The following is a 22895-nucleotide window of genomic DNA, read 5'->3' as shown; positions in this document are numbered from 1 at the left end:
CGCCTTCCGTGTTGGGCCTTGCAGGGTTGTGAATGCAGACTGTATCTACTGATTTCATACTTTCTTCCATTATATAACAACAGCATGTGCTCAGAGATTTTTTTAGAAAAATCTGTTAGAAAAAAAAAAAAAAAAAAAAAAAAAAAAAAAAAAAAAAAAAAACAAAGCTAAGCCTGTCCCTAGTGTGCCCAAACACTGCCTCTCCCTTGACTTGATACGTTTTCTTCTAGCCTGCTGCTCAGGTGGAGTGTTGCACTTCTGATAATATATGATGAATTATGTAGATACTATAAATACAGATCATTGTTTTGCATATACTTCCTGTTTGCTTCTATTATATGCAAGATTTTCTGCAGGACTGTAAATTCATTGCAGGCATTGCCATTGATGGCTGCATAATATTCCCTGTAATAGAGAGGACATAACTTAAATTCAATCCACTCCTCTTGATTGGAAATTTGGCTTATTTCAAATTTCTTACCAGTAATGTACAGAATTTTTTTGCCTATTTGTTTTCTTATTGTAAGGCTATTTTCTTAGCATGCGTGGGTGTCCCAAATGGAGAGTATAGGTACGTACGCTTTTGTTAGCACATTAGTATAAAACAGTGAGTCTCGTTTTGACACTTTCATACATGGTATTTAAAGTTTTATGACGTATGCCAAACCATTGGGTAAAAAGCAAACCCAAAATTACCCTCCTGCCAACAGCGCAAGGGGAATAAGAATGGAATGTTACCATGGAAACCCTTCATCAATACTTTGTTTGCATTACTTTGGTTAGCCTAGGCTTAATCTGTCTACATTTAATTGAATGTTAGAAATGATTCCATTTTTAAACCTCTAGCCAATTCTCAGAAAAGTCAGAGATTGGGAGACAATGTGCACCATGAAGAGGACATTTGATATTGCTCTGGTTATGAATTCTCGGGGCCACACCTATGTGTGCGAGATGGCCCAACTGTTGGGTCCACAAGGTGATGTAATCCCCAGTGTTCCCTGGCCGTAGGATGCTATGAAGAATTCCCAAAGTGTCAGATAACAGCTCAACACAATTTGAAAAGCTCTCCAATATAGTTTCAGTAAATAAGCCGGTAACTTCTATTAAGAAGGAGGAATGGATGCAGGCATGCAGAAGAAAGTCATGCAGGCAGGCAAAACACTAGTGCATATAAAAATTAAAAACAATTAGGCATGTTTTTTAAAACTAAAGAGAAGCTAGAACTGGTGTAACTGGTGTGCTTCTCAGCATTCCTCTCTCTGTGCAGCTGAGAACCCTGCACATTCCGTACACAGCAATGCTGCATACACTGCAATGGACATTTTCAAGTGAGAGAGAAAAGACCTGCTAGTGCGGTCAGAGCTGGGGGTTGGAGTGTTGCATCTCTGGGGGGGTCCCTCTCACCTTCGTTGCATCCCTGATAGAACAACAAGAAGCTGGCAACTCAGAAACAAATGGACATAGACAAAGAAGCTCTAAGGAAAGGCAGAGCACCAGGCAAGGGCAGCATGAAAAGACAGAGTCTATAGGCAACGCCCAGCCACACCATAGCAGTGCCTGCAGCCCTTCCCCACCACACTCCTGCCAAGGCCAGGTAGGGAGGCTCTAACCCAGCCAGGCTGTAAAAGTTGTCCCAGTCATCCAAGAAGTCTGCTGGGCGCTGGGACGCTAATCAGCACTCAGACACTAGGTGGTAATATGATAACCATCCCCCCAACACACACACACACACACACACACGCACACGCACACACACACACACACACGCACGCACTGCTTTCACTGGAGACCTAAGAAACATGAAAGACCTTCCTGCCCAGCAGGATCCAGGAGTCCATTCCCCTTGTCCCATCTAATTCTGAGTAGTTCCTGTTTTCCCAGGAGTGATTAATCCACACAACTGTTCACCCACCAGAGTTAGCAGAGTCCAAGCTCAGGACTTGACTAGGATCCCGTTCCTAAAATACATTTTCACTAATCACCAGATCCTAATAAACACAGTCTCCTCAGGAAACAGAAAAATATCACTCAGAGAGAACAGGGCAGCCACAGTGTCCGCAGCTGGATGAGTCAGATGTTTGGAAGCTCAGACAAGACTTCTAAAACAGACCAAACACTCCAGCGAGCAAAGCAAAAGTAAACAGCAGGAGTCGCCAAAGAAAGAGTGTCATGGAGGAGCAAAGGGGGATGAAATGGAAATTTTAGAATCTCTAAAATACAATAGCTGAAGGTTTCTTTTGTAGACAGACTCAAGTCTAGAATAGAGAAGACAGAAGAAAGAATCTATACCCTGATAGATTGAGAAGGAGGGAAGGGGAGAATGAGGGGGAAGGGAAAAAGGAAGAGATAGGGAGGAGGAGAGATGGGAGAAGGGGAGATAGAAAAGAAGGGGGAGAGATGGGAAGAAAGAGGGTGAGATATGGGGAGGGGAGAGGAGAGGAAGGAGAAGAGAAAGGAGAAAAGGGAGAGATGGGGAGGGAGAAAGGAAGAAAGGAAAGGGAGGGGAGAGTGAGAGGCGGAGAAGGGAAGGGGTAGAGAAGAAAGGGGAAGAGGAAGGGGGAGAGGGAGTGAGGAAGGAGCAAGAGATTGAAAGAGCCCCAGAGGAGGTGAGAATTTTAGCTGAACTCATGCTTTCAGTGTCTACAAAGAGTGGAAGAAAACACACTGAACCCTAATTTAGGAAACTGAAAACTCCCCCCAAGCAGAGAAGACAGAGCCAGCAGAGTGGAGAAGCAAGCGGGTCCCCAACAGGAGCGATGTCAGTGACCAGTGCTCCCCACATATCATACTCAAGCCACCGTGAAAACAAAAGAAACAAAACCAAAACTATTAAAAGCTCTGAAGCTCTGGGGGGAGGAGAGAGAGAGAGGGAGGGAGAGGAAGAGGGAGAAGGAGATATGTTTCCTTGGGGTAGGGGAGGACAATTTGAACGACATTGTCAGACACCAAGGATCCAGGGGAAGTGACACAAAACACTAAAGAAGGAGAGGGGTCAACTTAAAGCCCCATGGCCTGGAGAATACCCCTCAAGAAGGAAGAGAAAATGAATACGTTCTGGAATGATGGAGAACTAATGTCTGGAGGGAAGGTGTCCCTAACAGAGCAGCTATACCTAAATGACGAACCAAGGGCTGTTGGGAAATAGGAGCCTGGTGAGAACAAAGCACAAGCACACAGAATGGGTTGTTAGTTCATTCTTTGTCCCTCAAGTTGTATTTGACAGTTGAAGCAAATGGAACCATCACTTAGTACAGCTCTTAATATAGAAAGAGGGGATTTGGGGCTGGAGAGATGGCTTAGAGGTTAAGAGCACTGACTGCTCTCCTGGAGGTCCTGAGTTCAATTCCCAGCAACCACATGGTGGCTCACAACCATCCGTAATGTGATCTGACCTCCTCTTCTGGAGTGTCTGAAGACAGCTACAGTGTACTTACACATATAATAAATATTAAAAAAAAAAAAAAGAAAGAGGGGATTTTTAAAAACAAGGCAATTATCTAATAAAGGTAAAATTTCAATCCTATCTAAACTGATTTTAAAATTACTGAAAATAGTACTTTATCAGTCTATTTTAGTAGGCTACATATCTATAATGCAATACCTGAAGCAATCATTTACAAAACTGCATATAGCCGGATATGATGGTGCATGCCTTTAATCTCAGCACATGGGAGGAAGGCAGCAGATCTGCAAAGAGGTACACATAGAATTCCAGACTAACCGAGGATACGTGGTGAGTCACTGTCTACAAATGATTAAACATTAAAACTGTCATAGCGCTATATAAAAAACAGTATAACCAAATCAAAACAAATCAAGCTGCTCACAGGGGAAAAAATAAAAATGAAAGTAAACAAAAGCAAACAAAATCACATGGCAGACTTAAATTCAACATCTAAATAATTATATTAAATATAATTGATTTAAATCCATGAGCTTAGTTCCAGAGTTTTACAGGTAGGATTTTTTTTTAAAGAATAAGAAATGGATATTACCTGTGAGAAACTCACTTTAAATACAATGGTGTGTGTATTAAATACAGTGTGAGTATATGCATGTGTGAGAGTGTTTGTGTGTGTGTGTGTGTGAGTATATTTGTATGTGTGAGTGTGTGAGTATGCATGTGAGTGAGTATGTGTACATATGTGTATGCATGTGTTTGAGTGTTGTGAATGTGAGTGTGTGAGTGTACATATGTATGTGCATGTGTGTGAGTGTATTGTGTGTGAGTATGTATTATGTGTGAAGATGTGTAATTGTGTGTGAATGTGTATGTGTTCAGAAAGTAAGTAGATGGAAATATATTAGGCCACTAAGAATTAAGCAAAAGCAAGCAGGAGTAGCTATGTACCGATCAGATAAAGTGAACTACAGAGCAAAGAGAATTACCATGGCGGCGGGGGGGGGGGGGGGGGGGCAGTTTACTAACTAATAGTAAGGAATCTAGATCTCTAAGATAGCAATCTTCAATCTTTATGCATAATTTGTGATAAGAAACTGCATTCATGCTCTCCTGAAATAAAAAAATTATTATAATTATAATCAATGTATTATTCAGTAGACCACCTGATGTTCAAACCAGGGAAGTAAGGTGAAGTGAGATAAACCACATGTAGATCTGGAGGGAAAATAAAACCATCCTCATTTGCAGATGGTACAGCCTGCACAATCAGTCACCCAGAAAAGAAAGGACCCAGAAAAAGAAGGGAAAATAGATCAGCTGCATATTGCCAAAGTTAGAAAGTTATTCTCTAATAAACACTCTGTTTGGAGGCCAGAAAGAAAACATGCAGATGCAGTCTTGGAGGAAGTATTGGCTAACTGCGTCCCTAACATCACATTCCCTCTGAAGGGTAGAACTTGGAGGAGTGGACATTAGAAAGCAAACATTCCAAGCTCAAGCAAGGAGCCCTACTCCACCCAATGGGACACACACACACACACACACACACTCACACTCACTCACATACACACACACACCTACCTACAGACATACTTACAAACACACACATTCACTCACAAACATACACACTCTCACACTCATACACACACACTCCTACATACTCACTCATACTTACAAGACATACTTACAAACACACCCATTCATTCACAAGCATACACTCTCACACACACACTTAGAGACATACTTACAAACACACACACTCACACACACACATATACTCACTGACATACACACACACATACTCACACTTACAGATATACTTACAAACACACACACACACAAAACAGGTTGGCTTTCTTGTAGACAAGTAGAGCATCATAGCAATGAAGGCACAGGGAAGGAAAGATGTTTACCTCAGGGCATCCAGGAAAAGAGGGCAAGGGAGGCAGAGTGGAGCAGTGACTGGATACATGTCAAGGACATGTCCTCGGTGACCTCTGTCCTCTGACTAAGTACCACCTCTCACAGTCTATCCCGCTAGGACCAATGTGTATCATCCACAGTATGACAGAAGTATAGATTAGTGCCTGGCAGGGTGGAGTGGCAGAATGCCTGAGCCTAGGAGGCAGCAGGAGGCCGATTTCTTGGCAAAGCAGTCATATGTGGCACAAGTCTGCCCTAGGTATGTACAGTGTCCTGACATCATATCACTCACTGGTTTTGAAACCATGGTTTTTACATTTCAAATGTTTTCCCCATCCAGGTCTCCCCTTCGGAAACCCTTTATCCTGTCCTCCTCCCCCTTCCTCTGTGAGGATGCTCCCCCACCCACCCACCCACTCCTGTCTTCCCGCCCTGGCATTCCCCTACACTGGGGCTTCGAACAATACTACCTCAGGCCCAAGGGCCGCTCCTGCCACTGATGTACAACAAGGCCATCCTCTGCCACATACATAGCTGGAGCCATGGGTCCCTACACGGGTACTCTTTGGTTGGCGGGACAGTCCCCGGGAGCTCTGGGGGGTCTGGCTGGTTGACACTGTTGCTTTTCCGATGGGGCTGCAAACCCCCTCAGCTCCTTCAGTCCCTTCTCCATCTCCTCCATCAGGGGCCTGGCTCTGTTCTATTTTTGTGACTTCTGTAATCTCTAATTATTTCACAGTAAAAAAAAAAATGTTTTTTTTTTAAATGAGAACAATATAAAGCTACTTTGTAATGTTTGCAAAGTAGTTAAAATGAATCAATTTATGATTTTTACAGTCAGGGTAGCAGGTGTTTGTATAGCATTCCTATGAGTGTGCATGGGTAAATATGCCTTAGAAGGCCGAGTGCAAGCTTTCCTTTATAGAGGGAGGTGAGGGCACAGGAGGGGGCTGGCCCTTTATTTTATACTGAATTAAATACTTCAGAGCCACCGGGTTGTCTCCAGCCAGAAAGGGACCTCCTGCCTTCCCTGTCTTCTGGGTCCCTCTTGGCTGTGGCCGGCTGTGACATCACCCATCACTCCTAACAATGGGGCTTTTAGGCCTGTGATGGACAGGAGTCTAGACAGCTCTTAGTCCTGGAAGTCAGCTAATGAATCACTTGTGGCTTTTCTCCATAATGCAAGCACTTTCCAGGAATGGCTGGGCTTTCCGGGCCCCACCCGGCCAGGGTGGTGGTGGGTTTTTGTTTTCCAGTTACATTTAAGCAAGTTTAACCCCACTCCGTTGTCAGACACACTGCCTCTAGTGGCGTCACACCATCTACAGGACTCATCTGTTCCTCCAAGGGTCTCGGCCTATCTGGCAGGTCTTGGGTGAAATGAAGAGAATGTGGATCGGCACCGCAGACCACAGTTCAGATCCGGGGTAGCTCTGTCGATTGTGTAGCTCCTAACTGAGGCTTCACAGGTTCAGATCCCTGGCATGGAAATAGAGTCCTTGCATGGCCATACTGAGGATACCGTATGAGTGTGCAAACGAAGTACTCTGTGCAGCAACACACGGACAGAGCTTGGAGAACATCCACTGCTCTCCTCAGAGCCTCACTCAGAGGTCCCTTCCTGCCCTTCGTGCTCTGACATGCTTCCTGGAGATGTCTGCTTTCTGATTATTCTGTTGGTTGTTTTGTGCGCGCGCGTGCAGGCACACACACACACACACACACGCACACACGCACACACGCACACACACTGTGAGCTTACCTATAATTTCAGGAAGGCCTGACTGACTCACTCCTCCCTGGTTTTCCACTTGCCTCCTTCCACATGCTCTCGCTGGAGATCGTGGGGAGCAGCCCTGTTATAGGAAGGACTGAGGTCTCAGCTGTGTATTCCCACACACGTGCTGATCCTTGGGTGGACACAGGTCTGTGAGTTGCTAGATTGCCTACCTGTCACCGACTTCTAAATGCCAGAGTATGTGGAATGAAGTTGGAACTCAGGCAGAGACCAGTGTCCGTCCCATCGTTGTATTCCTCAGAACCCTGCCAAGGCTTCTTTGTCCCTGGAGTCCAGTGTGTAGAACCCCATGATCAGTCACATGCATTTATCAATACCTGCAGGGCCACGCTTTAGGGTTTCCTATTGCTGGGATGAAATGCTATGACCGTAGAAACTCTTAGAAAGGAAAGCATTTAACTGGGGCTTTCTGACAGTTTCAGAACTTTAGTCCATTTTCATCTTGGTGGGGAACATGGTGGCATACAGGCAGACAGGCTGCTGGAGTAGTTGAGAGTTCAAATCCCTAGGCAGCAGGAAGAGAATGAGATGAGGCCACACCTACTCCAGCAAGGCCACACCTACTCCAGCAAGGCCACACCTACTCCAGCAAGGCCACACCTACTCCAGCAAGGCCACACCTTCTCCAGCAAGGCCACACCACCCAATGCTTGTCAGGCAGAGACACTTCCCAAGTGTTCACATTTATGAGCCTCATTCAAACCACCACAGGTGATCCTCCGGGAGCTTGGTAGGTCCCCCTCTCTAAGGTTCATGACTGTCATACGGCAGGTGAGCACACACACACACACACACACACACACACACGCACACACACTGTGAGCTTACCACTCCACCTCTCCCAGTGAACCTCTTCGCCTTCCCTATAAGCCTTTCATGTCTTACTTATTACCCACTGGGTTTAATCTCTTGCCTGAGCATGGCTGTGGGTTTTTGTGCTGTGTGGGCTCCTTACCAGTGGCTGTAACAAAGTAGAAAGACGGCCCCTCCCCTACCCATCATAAAATGTTGATGGACCTCATCTTACATAGGCGATATGCAGGGAACCAAAGCTTCTGTTGGCTCGTGAGGTCATGGTGATGTCACGTCCAGAAGTGTGTTACAGCACTCCTTCTTGTCCTCTGGCTCTTACAGTCTTCTGCATGTCTTCCATTGTATTGCCAGAGTCTTGAAGAAGGTGATAGAGATGTTCCATTTAGGGCTGAGCCCTCAGCAGTCATTTACCCTCAGCACTTTGAAAGTTGGATTTTTCTAAACCACACTAGAGAAGTGAACAGAAACAGGAAATGCCAATAAAGTTTTATTGAACCTGAATGGACATTCTCCAACTTGCAGTGGTCTGGCTTGACTTTGGACTTTGGAGGAATAGCACATATTCAGTCACGCTTGGGACTGCAATTGTGCAATCGTCTCTGTAATGCAGGGCAGCCACACCCACCACAGCTCTGGGTGCAGTGCTGCTAAGCTGTGGTATTCTGGGATAGATAGGCCCAGTGCATTACACACGCTGTTTTCAATCTATGGGTTTATACACCAGTGTGAGTTGGAAAATATGTCTATGTATATGAAAGTCATCACTTCCACATGTAACAATACAGAGCTCTTGGTGGGCTGTTTTCTGGTTTTGTTCTAAGTGTGTGAGGTTGAATGTGGCACAGCAGTACAGGCTGATGATGTCATCTGTGCTGCAGTCTGGTCAGAGACTCGGGGAAACATTTCACGTTACAGAGCTGGCCTCACTGAATCCTGTCCTGCTTTGGCCAGGGCCAGCTGCTGAGCATCTCAGCAGCCCACGGGGATCTGGAGACAGTTCGGTTCCTGCTCACTGAGAAGCGTGTGGAGCTGCCGACGGAGCCCACTGATGACAACCCAGCTGTGGTGGCAGCGCATTTTGGACACGCCGAAGTAGTACGTGAACTACTAGAGTCCTTACCAGGTAAAGTCTGTGGGTGTCAGCTCTGAGACCACTCTCCCTCTAGCTTTGCCTTTTGGAGTGTACAATTGGAACGTCACACATCCTAAGGTAATCTTTTCAGATGGGTTTCTCTCACCTAGCAATATGCATCGAAAGTTTCTCTGTGTCTTTTCATCACTCAGTAACTCATTTTTTTATGGCTAACTAATACTCCATTGAATGGACATACCATGGTATGCTGGTCATTTGCTTCTGGTGAGTTCAAGGTGTTCTAGCCTCTTATAACTTCCTTGTAGTACTGGCTCAGCAATAGGAGACAAGGGTCAAGAGCTTCACTGTGACTCTAGGTTGAGACACTCTGGGAATGAAATTTAGGTGTTGGGCCTTTGATGTCAAGGCTATGTGCTGAAGAAGAAGAAGAAGAAGCCACACATGGCTTAATATTCTATAATTGATACCTTGAATTTTTTTTATAATTTTAAAACCAAAGGCCCTTTTGTTTCTGTACTGGGTCACATCATGTAGTGGCTCTGTGCAGGTGTGTCTGTGTGCACTGAGATGACGCCAGAGAACACGAGTTACTTGGCAGAAGCAGAGCTTTCATTCAGACCTAGAACAGCTGCACTTTATTCATGGCCGACGGGAAGATGAGCGTGAGGAGCAACCAGCAGGATTCAGAGGCACCTTCCCTCTGTCCTCTTACCCGCTCCAGGTCCCTGTACCCCTCAGCGGCTACTGAACTGGATGCTGGCCCTGGCTTGCCAGCAAGGCCACCTGGAGGTTGTGAAGCTGCTGGTCCTGCATGGGGCTGACCCAGAGAACTACGCCGTCAGGAAGAATGAGTTCCCCGTCATTGTGCGGTTGCCCCTCTATGCGGCCATCAAGGCAGGTGGGTCCCACACAGTCAGCCTTGCCCTGCAAAGGGTCCCACTTTCCAGTGTGGGACTCTGGCTTCACCCTTTCCTCTAATTCTCCAGTGGCCTGCAAAAGAACCTTCTGCAACTTCTTCCTTTCTCCTGTGTGTGTGTGTGGGGGGGGGGGCGGTGCAGATGTGTGCAGGTGTTTGTTCACACTTATGTGTGGAGAGCCAGAAGTCAACCTCAGCTGCTGTTCCTTAGGACAGAGTGATGACATATCTTGATTTTGCCTGGAGAGTCCCTATTTGAATCAGTTGGCTGGCGGTCCACACCCACGGATCCCCCCCTTCCTTTCCCTGTTTCTGAGATTACAATCATATTCCATCATGCTCAGTATCTTTCTAAAAATAACTTATTTTTTGTATTCCACAGTTATTTTTATCTTGTAAAGATCTATTTTTAATTTCTAGAGATATTGTTCAATGTTTAAGAGCATTTGCTGCTCTTTTTTGTTAATTGGATATTTTCTTTATTTACATTTCAAATGTTATCCCCTTTCCTGGTTTCCCCTCTGAAAACCCCTTATTCCCCTCTCCCCTCCCCCTGCTCACCAACCCACCCACTTCTGCTTCCTGGCCCTGGCATTCCCCTACACTGGGGCATAGAGCCTTCACAGGACCAAGGGTCTCTCTTCCCATTGATGACCGACTAGGCCATCCTCTGCTACATATGCAACTGGAGCCATGCATCCCTCTATGTGTATACTCTTTGGTTGGTGGTTTAGTTCCAGGGAGCTTTGGGGTACTGGTTAGTTCATATTGTTGTTCCTCCTATGGGGCTGCAAACCCCTTCAGCTCCTTGGGTCCTTTCTCTAGCTCCTTCACTGGGGACCCTGTGCTCGGTCCAATGGTTGGCTGAGAGCATCCACCTCTGTATTTATCAAGCACTGGCAGAGCCTCTCAGGAGACAGCTATATGCTTGCTGACAGAAGCCTGATATAAAATAACTTGTTTTTATTTTATGAGCTTTGGTTGCTGTTTTTCCGACATGTCTGTCTGTGTGAGGGTGTTGGATCCCCTAGAACTGGAGTTACAGATAGTTGTAAGTTGCCATGTGGGTGCTGGGAATTGAACCCAGGTCCCGTGAAAGAGCAGCCAGTGCTCCTAACCACTGGATCCATCTCTCCAGCCCCTTGGTATCTTTTTTATGTGAGTTCTGAGGCTGGAACATGGCTACACAACTCAGCAGGCACCTCACTGATGTGGCCATATCCCTGGCCCTATCCTTAGTGTCTTTATCAAAATAGCTGCTCCTCCTGACTGCCCCCCCTCAACTGGGTGGCAGGGACCCACTATGACAAGTGGGACCTCATGTGCAGCACTCAAAGATCAAAGTTCCATAAACCCTCTCTGCCAGGAATTGGGTACATCAGGGAAGTAACCTAGGGCCTGCTCTCTAAGCATGAACACCGCCCACCCCCGAGTGGAAGTGGCCACTGGGACATCTGGATGCCCTGAGCTCTCTGTGGTTTGTCCCATCAGGGAATGAAGACATTGCCATATTCCTGCTTCAGCACGGAGCCTATTTCTGCTCCTACATCCTACTGGATAGTCCTGAGCCAAGCAAACATCTGCTCAGGAAGTATTTCATCGAAGCCAGTGCCCTGCCCAGCAGCTATCCCGGGAAAATCGTGAGTGGGGGAAGGGTCTGAAACACATCTTTGGATGGGGCTTTCTCCAGGCTTTGACACACTTACAAAACCAGTTAAGTAGGTCATATATGTGTTTTAAATTTTCTCTTAAACTGAGTAACACTTTACGCTATGCAGGTAGGGTAAAAACTTTGGAGCAGGGGGTGGGCGGGGATGGGGGGGTGGGAGGGCTTGGTGTAATGAAATGTATGAGCCTGCTCTTCTTGAGGTAAGTAGTCTACCAAGCTAGGAAGCATTCCTTCACACATTTCCACAAGGAAAGCTGTAAGAGCACTATGAACGAAGACAGGGAGCTGGACATGATGATGCAGGCCTGTGTTCCCAGCAACTGGGGTGTAGAGGAGTGGCCGATCAGGGGTGCAGTGTCATCCTTAACTCACAGAGAGCCCAGAGCCAGCCTGAGATGCATGGAGCCCCATCTAAAAACAAGAAGACAAACAAAAAAATTATACTATTTACATTGGCTTTGTAAAATACCTGCCAACGTTGCCAAAACTTGCTTTTCCAAATATGCCCTTTCGGGCAAGGTCGTCTCAGCTCTTCTCTTATGGATATGCACTTGGTTTTGAAGGGATCCTGGGATTTGCCTCTTGTTGTGTAGCTTTATTTACTAGAATGTGGCTGCTTCTCTTAATCTGCAGTCTGAGGTCCTGAAGCAGGCTGCTCTGGAGTCACTGCAGCAGCAGCAGCAGCAGCAGCTCTGAGCCTCTGTGGCCCACACCTGGCCCAGCGCTAGTCATCGCACCCAGAACCCTTCTCATTTTCTCCAGCCTGTCTGGGGAGCACGGCTATCAAGTGTTTTCATTTCCATGTTTTATTAATAGGACTATTAAATTTTCTCACATGTTCATAAAGTATTTACATCCCTGCAATACGAGCCACCTGCTGACATTTGTTGGCTGTTTCTCTGAAGCGTTAGCTTTTCATTTTCACGTTGGAAATCTCTTGCATGTTAGAGGTGTGGAGCCTTTGTGGGTCCTGTGTATCTTCAGTCTCTCCCCCAACCGATCATTTTCTCTTTGCCTGTTCTTGTGCTGACACGGATATGAGAACAGGTTGTCACAGAAGTTCATCTCCTTTATTGGTTCTATGGGGTCTGGGGTGTATAAAGGGGGAATTTCCAGTCAGGTTTTATATAAATACTCTGATGGTGACTCTCACAGGATTTTTGTCCATTTAGCTTTTACACTTTAAGCTTTCTCTTTTCTGCTGCACATGTCTGTGTGTTATGTGAGGGGAGGGGCTGGCTTTCATAGTTCTCAGTGGATAAACCAGTTACTCCAGCATAATTTCCACGAGAAACTAGTTGAGCGTGGTGGTGAGCTTGGTCTACAATCCCCACTTGGATGAGAACATCTTCATCTTGGGTCTGTTTGAGTTACATAGCAAGACTCTGGCTCAAATATAAACTAAACTAATAAAAATGGCACTCCTCTCTCCTCTGGGCTGAAAGTCACCATTGGTATTTTCATATAGATATTGGTATGTGTTTGGGGTTTCTGAGTACTGAGTAGTATGCAAGGACCAACACTGACAAAGCCTTGCTGTTTGATGACAGGTGCCTTGGGTAATCCTTACAACCCAGGAACACAGTCTTCCTGATCCTTTGCCTTTTCCAAAGTCACACATATTCTACTCTATGGGCTCCTCAGAGACACCCCATTTTGTCGTATCATATAAACACTTTAGTCCTGTTCACATGTCCATCCTACCAGAAGAGCCTGTCTCCTCCTTGGGTGGACACCCTGACCTTTCCCCTTTGCAGAAGTCTTGGATTGGTTTCCTGAGTTTCACTTGCAGGTCTCAGGTCGTCCCATGTTTGTGTCTTTGTGTATATTTTCGAGGTTTCTCCCAAAGGTCTTGGATGGCTCTTGTTGATTTGTGATCTTTTTACTGCTTTGGCACTGTTGGAATGGACTGTACACTTGGTTCCCATCTCCTTTTCTAGCCCAAAGACCCTGGATGGGGAAAATGGTTTCCTTTTCTGTCTTTGGACTGTCCCCTCACCAGCTTCCCTTATTAATTCCCAGTTCCTTCAGACTGAGTAGTTCATCAGCAGGTTCACAAGAAGTGTGTGTCTGTGTAACCTATTTAGTCTGTGTCTGCACACCACTAGGATTGTTGAGAGTTGGGCAATCGTAATGCAGGCAGGCACCTCCCAGGGGTCCCTGGCTTTCAGGCTTCGGTGCCGGTGGCTTATAAGCCCTGGCTTTGGATTTGGACAGTAGACCCTTGTTGTATTTAGGTAGATTTTTTGCTTAGTGTTACATTAAAAGTGTTGCTGAATTAGGTCAAATCACATGTGAAGCTATAGCTTTTCTATATTAACTCATTGATGACATAAATGATGATGGTAATTGCTGAGCCAACCTTGAATTCTTGCAGTGAATAATAATTGGTTTGTTTCTACGGCTGGATTGGAACTACAGACATTCTTTTTACACCTATATTTGTAGACGAGTTGTTCTATAATTTTCAGTTCCTGTTGTTCTGTTGAGGTTTGCTATGTAACCATTCTTGCTTCTCACAACAATTTTAGAATGTTTTCAGTGTTTCTTTGTAGATGTTTTTATAAGAACCATTGTCAATGCTTGGATAAAACAAGTCTTTATTTTATTTTTGCTTCTTTTGAATCATCCATCAGCCCCCTTATATTCAGTTTAGAAGGTTAAATTTTGGTGGCTTAACATGCATTCCCTTTCAATTTGGGGTATTGCATTAGGTGTTCATTTACGCTTTTTCAAGCATTCTCCTTTTGTATCTGTCTCTGTCTCTGTCTCCTCTGTCTCTGTCTCTGTCTCTGTCTCCTCTGTCTCTGTCTCTGTCTCTGTCTCTGTCTCTGTCTCTGTCTCTGTCTCTGTCTCTGTCTCTGTCTCTGTCTCCTCTGTCTCTGTAGTTCTCTCCCTTTATGATGTTAAGCAGATTGGCTTTTTCTCCTTCAAACTTCCACAGAACACCTAGTGATTGTGTCTTAAGAGTTCCAACAGGGAACTAAATTTCATTCAACCCTAACTCCCACCCCCAACCCCCTGCTTCACATGTCCCTCTTTTGAGTACTCTGTAGTTGATAATGAGATTTGTTTGGGGCTCCAGGATCTGTCACTCCTGCTTCTCATAGCACCTTCTCCATCTCCAAGAGGAGAAAAGCCAATAACGTACTTGTCTCATACAGACGCTTGGCACTTAAATGTGGTTGTAACTTTCTAGTAGCAAGACTGAGCCCAACCAGCTAGGTGTGGTGCAATCATCCTTCTGTATCCTTGAGAGTAAGTTTCAGGACCATGGAAGATGATACCAAAATCCGCAGATGCCCAAGTCCCTCATATGAAATGTCCTGGTATTCCTATATCATCCACACACCCCCTCCTGTATAGTTAAAGCACATCCATATGGCTTAGAAAAACCTCACACAATGCAAAGGGGGTGTGGCTGGTCCTTACAATGTAGCACTTGGGGAGAGATGACAAGAAGGAAGGTTTGTACATGTTCACTACACATTCAAGGTTTTTGATTTTTTTGTTTATTTTTTAATTAATTTTGATATGGAATTAGGTTAATCCACACGCAGAGTCCCTGGGTAGAAGGGCTGCCTGTAATTCTTTTTCAAATGTCTTGGGTTGAATATTTATTTATTTATCTTGCCGATCAATTACTCAACCCCTATTTGTCTGAAGTGTGGATATAGAGACATGTCTTTCTGCACCAACACATATATGCATGTGATTGTAGGTACATACGTGTCTAGGTATATATGCACCCTCCCACTGCTACTGAGTTTTAAATCTCATTTGTGTGTTCTACAAGGTTGTCTCCCATATGTGGCTTGATATAAAATAACCATGTGCTGGCTAGTTTTATGTCAACTTGATACAAGCTAGATTCAGATGAGAGGAGGGAGCCTCAGTTGAGAAGATGCCTCCATAAGATGGGGCTGAATGCAGACAAGCCTGAGGAGCATTTTTCTTTTCCTTTCTTTCTTTCTTTCTTTCTTTCTTTCTTTCTTTCTTTCTTTCTTTCTTTCTTTCTTTCTTCCTTCCTTTCTTTCTTTCTTGTTGTTGTTGTTGTTGTTGTTGTTGTTTTTTCGAGACATGGTTCCTCTGTATAGCCCTGGCTGTCCTGGAACTCACTTTGTAGACCAGGCTGGCCTCGAACTCAGAAATCTGCCTGTCTCTGGAGCATTTTCTTTATTAGTGATTAAGATGAGAGAGCCCAGTCCTCTGTGGGTGGCGTCATCCCTGGGCTAGTGGTCCTGGGTTCTATAGTAAAGCAGGCTGAGGAAGCCATGATGAGCAAGCCAGTAATCAGATTTCCACCCCCCCCCTCCATGTTTTCTGCATCAGCTCCTGCCTCCAGGTTTCTGCTGTATTTGAGTTCCTGCCCTGACTTTGATGTAGAAGTGTAAGCCAAATGAACTCATTCTTACCCCAACTTGCTTTGGTCATGATGGTCTATCACAGCAATAGTAATAGGCCAGAAATTGGTACCAGGAGTGGGGTATTGCTGTGATAGACCTTCTATGTTGTTTTAGGGATGATTGAAGAAGGACTTTGGAACCTTGGGAAGAAAATCTATTGCATGTCAAAGCTTGGTGAGCTGTTCTGTTGGAGTTTAGAAGATAAAAATGTTGACAGAAAAATTCAGAGGATGGAGGCCTGGCTTGTGAAGTTTCAAAGAAAACTTTTGACAGTCACTTAAAGACTCTTTGGAACCATTGCATGTTTTGAGTTAAGAATCTGTGATTCTAATCAGCTGTGATGGAGGAATCATCCATGATAAACAAAAGACCAGCATTACTGAAGTAAAGCTTTGCTTTACTAGGACAATTGATGCTGGTTAGCTAGGGCTGAGAAATTAGTGGTAATTAAGAAGAGAGCAGCCTCATTGAGGTGAAATATTGGCAGTGTTTTCTCAGAGGCAGCACACAGAAGCTGTGTTTCAAAGATAACCAAGCTAGTATTGTGTGCTGGCAACTGTAGTTGGTCACTTGTAAGAGTCACCCAGGTGGTACTGGTTTTGAAGGCATGAAGGGATCATGGGGAGAAGCTGAGGCTTGTCATTGTGTGGCAGAGCTGGAGCCCTTGAAGAGAGCCCAGATGAGGCTATTGATGAAAGTGCAGCCCAGTTGCAGCAAGAGATCCCAACATTTCAGGGATGCCAGTACCATAGGACAGCTGCCAAGAACAGCAGCAGTGGTGGAGTGGAGTCAGCCTGAGCTTAGGAGACAGTCTGTGTGTGCTGCGCAGGTTAGAGCCAGAGAAGTCACCCAGGCCCTCTGGAGGAGTCACGAAGACTCTGAGTGCATTCCAGACATTGGACACTGAGTTATTTACACAGCTGGAGTTTGGGTTTGCTTTGTTCAGAATGTGATTGGGCCCCGATTCTTCCCCTTTGAAGTAAGAAAGCATTTATCTAATCTTTTATTTTATAGGAGCCCACAGTTGTAGACGTTGGATTTTTTTTAAGTGTTCTTATGTTTAAAGAGTGTTGAAGTCTTAAATGTCAGAATGTTTATGTTGTAATGTTGATGTTAATGCATTCTCTTGGAGATGAACAAGAAGGAAAGGTTGTGGCTTAACAGTGATATGTTTGTGTCAAGTTGACAAGGGGTCAATTGTACTGGCTAGTTTTATGTCAGTTTGGCACAGCCTATAGTCATCTTAGAGGGGAGAACCTCAATTGAGACGATGCCTCCATAAGCCTGGGCTGTAAGCAGACAAGCCGTTAGGGTCTCAGGATAGTGAGTGGGTCTCACTTTCCTATGTGCTACAGTACCCAGGGGTCTTAAACATTTCTCATTCAAACTATACCCTATACTGATCAATCCAAATCTTGGAGGTAGGGTGTGGCCTCAGGAGTTTTAGAAACTCCCCCAGGTGATTCCAGAGTGCTCCAGATGTTGATAGCCAGTGGTGTTGGCTTCTTAGTATAATGTTGAAGCAGAGAGGGCCAGACAGCTCTGATCCTATCTGCAAGCTGTCTCCCACCCCACATGCCAAGGCTAGCAGCCGGCTAATGAAAAGTCAAAGAAAAGACCACAATGTATTTCCCTCTCTCTCCTGAGCTCTTCAGCTCGCTTCAGCAGAGGAAATGAAATCACAGTACAGACCAATTCATCCCAGCTCCCTAGGCTTCTGCAGAGCAGGTATTATTTTTGTGATTCAAGTGAATCTCAAAGGCAAATACCCTGGAGTGGGTGCACTGGGCTGTCTTGTAATCTCAGACCTGCAAGGGGACACTACCTCTGTGCTGCCACCAAAGAGCACATAAGGGTGATGGCCCAGGAGGTCCAGGTAGGCTCGACACCTTTCCATGCATCCTGTGGGGTTGTCATTGCTGTTCGTTGCTGTTTTACTTACAAATGCTGGGTGTTAAACGAGCAACTTTGCCCACATGATACCCTGCCTGAAAAGGCCCTTGGTTTTGTTGCCATTCACAGCAGCAACTTCCATGAGGTAGCCATCACCAGGAAGGACACTGGTGTTGGAGGGTACCTCCAGTGACATTTTTTAGGGTGTGCCACCTTGTTTTGTACATAGATCCTGCTTCCCTAACTGGCTTATGTGGTTTGGGGTTTCTTTTGGGAAACAGGGTCTCACTGTATCCCAAGCTGGCCTTGAACTTGCAACGCAGTATCCTGAGTGCTAAGATTGCACAAGTGATCCTTAGTGGATTTTTTTTCCTGGTATATTTGGGCAGGCTCTCATATAACCCAAGCTGGCCTTGAACTTGCTCCATGTTGAGGATGACCTTGAGCTCCTGAACATCCTGCCTCCGCCTCCGAAGTGCTAGGATTGCAAGCATTCACCGCTATGCCCATCTGTAGTAGGGATTGTTTTAATGTCATTTCTGCCCCTCTGGAAACTTCAGCTAACACAGGCACAACAGCCATGGGTTGAACAGCACTGGTTCTGAGGCTGCCAGGGCCCACCTCTGCTGGCTGACTAGGAAGTGCTGAGATGCTCTTATTATTTCACAGACAGCGTCTGGCTCCTTGGACCTTGTTAGGTAAGGAAGGTCACAGAAGCCAAACACATGGTCAGATCTGCTCAGACACACTTTTCCAACAATGGAAGTGAAGCCAAGTCAGATCTGGCAAAGCCATTTCCCTGGTTCTTGGTATCTAACTTAAACTGCCAGATTCTTGTCTACTGAGAGCCACGTTCTCAGTGGTCAGCTGGACTGTGTTGTGCTGTATTGTTATGAGAGAAAAAAAAATAAAACCCAGCTTGTTGCTTCGATACCTAGAAAAGAGAACTCAGAAACACCAGGAGATGCTGAGCTGGCTTCTGGAACCTTAGCTGTGCATCCTTGGGCAACAGTCTGTGCCAGAGGGCTTGCTGGGCCGTTTGCAGGATTGGACATCAACGAGGACTGAAATTTATTTTGACACAGCTCAGTGGGGAAATCATTTCCTCTTTTAGATCTCTCAGCTAAGTAAAGAAAGAGAGCCGTTTAGATCTTGCCATTCATACTCATCTTTGGATTGGCTCTGGCTTGCATAGTTTAACCGTTGATGACCCACCAGCCTGTCTCCGTGTTGGAGCTGAACAGCAGGTTGTCTGTGCTGAAGCAGGTCTTTGCCTTCGTGACCTGGGTGGATGTTTCTATCTTCAGACTGCACAGGAAAGGCCTGAGGCATTCAGGGAGGCCTGGGCCTCTGCCTCTGATGGCCTGTGAGAGCTGCCAATTGCCCCAGCTGCTTATACCTCTAGCTCATAGTTTGGTTTGGTTTGGTTTGGTTTGGTTTGGTTTGGTTTGGTTTGGTTTGTTTAAGGAATAGATAAGGCTTTGGGGGAGAACTATCTTCCTAGGTAAGGCCTTGCACTTGTTGCAAGGGATTTTCTTCAAGAATTATAAGTAATTGGGATGTAGAACATTCATGTATATATTGTGGCCATCTTAGTTCCTTGAACCTGTGAGTATCTGAAAGTTCCGTCTCCTGTGACAGAGGCAGAAATTAGGTTCCCTGGATTTAAGTCTCAGGATGAGGGAGGCTCCAAAGGGGTAGAGGCAGTGCTGTCAAGATCCTGGGTGCCCACAGCCTGGCCTGTTCACCTCCTACTCATGTGAAAGGAAGAAAAAGTTCTCTGCTACCCTCAGAGGGTCACAGAGCAAAGTCAGGCACCTTCTGTCCATTGTGATTTTCCTGGTCTTATTACATTACAGTGTTCCCTCATTACCAATGGCTCTACTTCTCATGGTTTCAATTATTCAGTCAATTTGGTCCCAAAATATTAAATGAAAGCTAGATAAAACTATTCTTAAGTCTTAGATTGTATGCCATTCCAGGTATCATGATGGAATCTTAGACTTCCCATCCATCCCATCCCAGGCCAGCTATGACGCACCTCTTTGTCCAGTGCCTCCATGCTGGAGTTTATACCTGACCAATAGTCACTCAGCCACTGCCTCAGCACCCAGACGGACTCTCAGGGTCTGCTGGGGCTCATGCTTAAGTTGTTCATCCTTATGTTGTTTATAGTGTGGCCCACACACCTGAGAGGAAATGCCAGTAGTTCAGACGCACACCAACAAATTTTGAGAGAATGACAAGGCTCTCCTGACTTCTGTTGACAACTTTTTGCTATTGTTCTATTATTAGTCTTTGTTGTTGATCTCTTACTAAGTGCAGCATACAAATTAAACTCATATAGTTGGCACAGATGCATAGGAAAGAGCATAGCATGTTTAGAGCTTGGTACTAGCCGTAGTTCAAGCATCCCTGGGGTCTCGGGACATCTCCCCATGGATGAGGAAGGACAAATGTGTTCCTCACAGGTATACTTTTCTCTAGTCTTCACAGACTGACTCCTTCCAGTAGGTGTCCTGTGGGACATGATACAGTTGGAGCCGACCTGCAGAGCAAGACAGACCTCTTACAGAGGTTTCCATCCACAAACTGCAACCTCTTCTGGCCCAATGAATCGTTACAGATATATAGTTGCATAAAACAGGTACACAAACTGAACATTTACTGGTAATAAAGCATGAAGAACTTTATTTTTAAAACAATTCCTTGACATCTACAATTTACCAGTTATTAGGGATGAAAGCAAATTTGCATACCAATGAGATAGTAGTGTGTGCTTAGTTTTACAGAAAGAATTAAATCTCAGCTGAAAATCGGATGCTACGGGAACTTAGAGCATTGTCAGTATTGTTCAGAGGTGGCTGTTTTGATCACACACACACACACACACACACATCAGTGCCTAAAACCACCACATCACATAAATATGTAGTATGAGGTAGCAGAACTGTGATTAGAGCCACCTCAGAAAGTGCTAGAAATTCTGTTACAATCCCCAGCTGAAGCTCATTGAATGATTTTTTTAATGAAACTTGTCAGCAAATCAAATTACAGTTTCTGCAATAAAACATCTCAGCACAATACAGTGTAAATGTATTCTTATTGTCCTTACTTGAGAAACAGCAGCTGCAAGCTATTTCAAGTTGTTGTTCTCCTTAATTAAACCATCACGTGTCTATAAGAACAGAATATCTGTATATGTAGTAAAAAGTGTTGCATTTCTTAACACCATAGCCCAGGTCCAGGCTGCAGTGGTTTTGGAACCTGTGTTAGCAATGCTGGCACAGTGCCAGTGCCTATGCCGTGTGCTGCCATCTGAGACGGCTGTGAAGTCACATGACACCACAGGAGTGAGTTCTGCTGGAAACAGCTCAGGTTCAAGACACCATTGATCTGAAGCTGTCTTTCAGTCATGACATATTCAAAAAAAGCCTTTTACCATTGTCAAAGGTTTGTGACTCCCCCGCATTCGGACTCATGGCCCCACATAGGCTAACAAGCTACAGTTTAAGAAGCTTGGATATAAAGTGGTAGTTGAGTTTGTTACTCACATTTAATTAAGAGCAGAGAAAATGATTGGTAAACCAGACATGCAGAAAACCGTCACTTGATCTTACATGGCAACCTGGAAAACACAGAAAGGAAGGAGAAGAGAGCAAGTGAGAAACATCAGTAATATTGGGACTGTGGGGATGTAGCCCAACCGTTTAGCTTAGTCACGGTGCAGGCAAACTACAGACAAGCTAGAACTAAGCCTGAGAAACGCATCAGAACTACCCACCATCCATCTATCTCATCAATATTAGAGGTACTCATCGATTATAAAGATCAGGGAGATGGTTGGTGTTTCCAAGTGTTAAAAGTGTACTTCCAAATAGGAAGATGTATAACTGGATACAACATGAATGCATTTAAACAGTAAAGTTATTTATAATACAGGGCATTTTTTAAATGAACCTATTTTTAAAGGTCACTAAAGTGGGTGAAGGTCATACCTGAATTGCCACCTAATTGGGAGGCTGGCACAGGAGAATTGAGCCTAGGAGTTCCAGAACAGCTAGGCCACAGAGGGAAACACCCTCTCAACAAAACACAGGACTGAAAAGCAAAGCGACCAGAAAGTTTAAATCCAGAATAGGTCATCACTCTCTGTGACTGATTCCTTCTCATCAGTTGGGGATCGGCTTTAACCCAGCCAGTGTCTGTGAGTCGCCTCCTGTGACTGGGACTCCAAATTGCCTGGCTACGATTTCACCTCTGCAGTCACCTTGGTTACAGATCCCACTCGATACAAACAAGAGAAACAGGCAGTGAATTCATATGTGAGCAGACCCAAGACAGCAAACCACTACAGGAGAACGCACACAAACCTAGTAGCAATTACGAAAAACCAAAGCAACTTAAAGCACGGTCACCCACCTTTTAAACGATCAAACATAAACAGAAATGCTCAGTAAGACATTTGGCAGGGCCCAGAGCAGTGGGCCCATTATCACATGCCGGTACTGCAGATCGGTTCCACGTGTACAAAAATGATTGGCATCACATGCAAAGACTAGTAAAAAAAAAAAAAAAAATTTCTCCCAGGGAATTATTCTGGTTTCGGTATTTCATTTCTGAAATCTATCCATAGAACATCATTCAAAAGGTATGTAGAGTGACTATCACAACAGCCAAATCCTGATATGTATAAGAAGGAAAATTGAGGAGCAAACTCCAAATGTCCAGTAGCAGGGAGAAGAGTCCCTGCCTCCTCAACACTTGCTACACTGCTTTGTGTCTCCAAGTTACTCTGTAAACATCAGCTCCACACAACATCCTCAGGTATGTCTTCCTTAATTCACCATATGGACTCACACCCTCATTATCTCTCAAGACTTCCTGTCTGCCGTATTAACATCTAGGGTTGACTCTTTGGATAACATTCCTGTTGATGCCAACTCCTACCTGAACACAAGCTTCCTGAAAGCGGCAGCCC

At 45.0% G+C, this 22895-nt stretch overlaps 1 protein-coding gene across 1 annotated transcript in view; it reads left to right on the top strand.

The window, feature by feature from the left end:
- Positions 1-22895, top strand: part of Lrrk1 (leucine rich repeat kinase 1) — a 129063-nt gene that overhangs the window by 46787 nt on the left and 59381 nt on the right. The window contains exons 4-6 of the mRNA XM_021167567.2: positions 8889-9060; positions 9752-9928; positions 11438-11586. Coding sequence (XP_021023226.1) covers positions 8889-9060; positions 9752-9928; positions 11438-11586 — 498 coding nt within the window. The remainder of the gene's footprint in view (positions 1-8888; positions 9061-9751; positions 9929-11437; positions 11587-22895) is intronic.

This window comes from Mus caroli, chromosome 7, assembly GCF_900094665.2.
Source record: "Mus caroli chromosome 7, CAROLI_EIJ_v1.1, whole genome shotgun sequence".
NCBI classification, from domain to species: Eukaryota; Metazoa; Chordata; class Mammalia; order Rodentia; family Muridae; genus Mus; species Mus caroli.
This window is presented reverse-complemented; position numbering and strand designations above follow the sequence as displayed.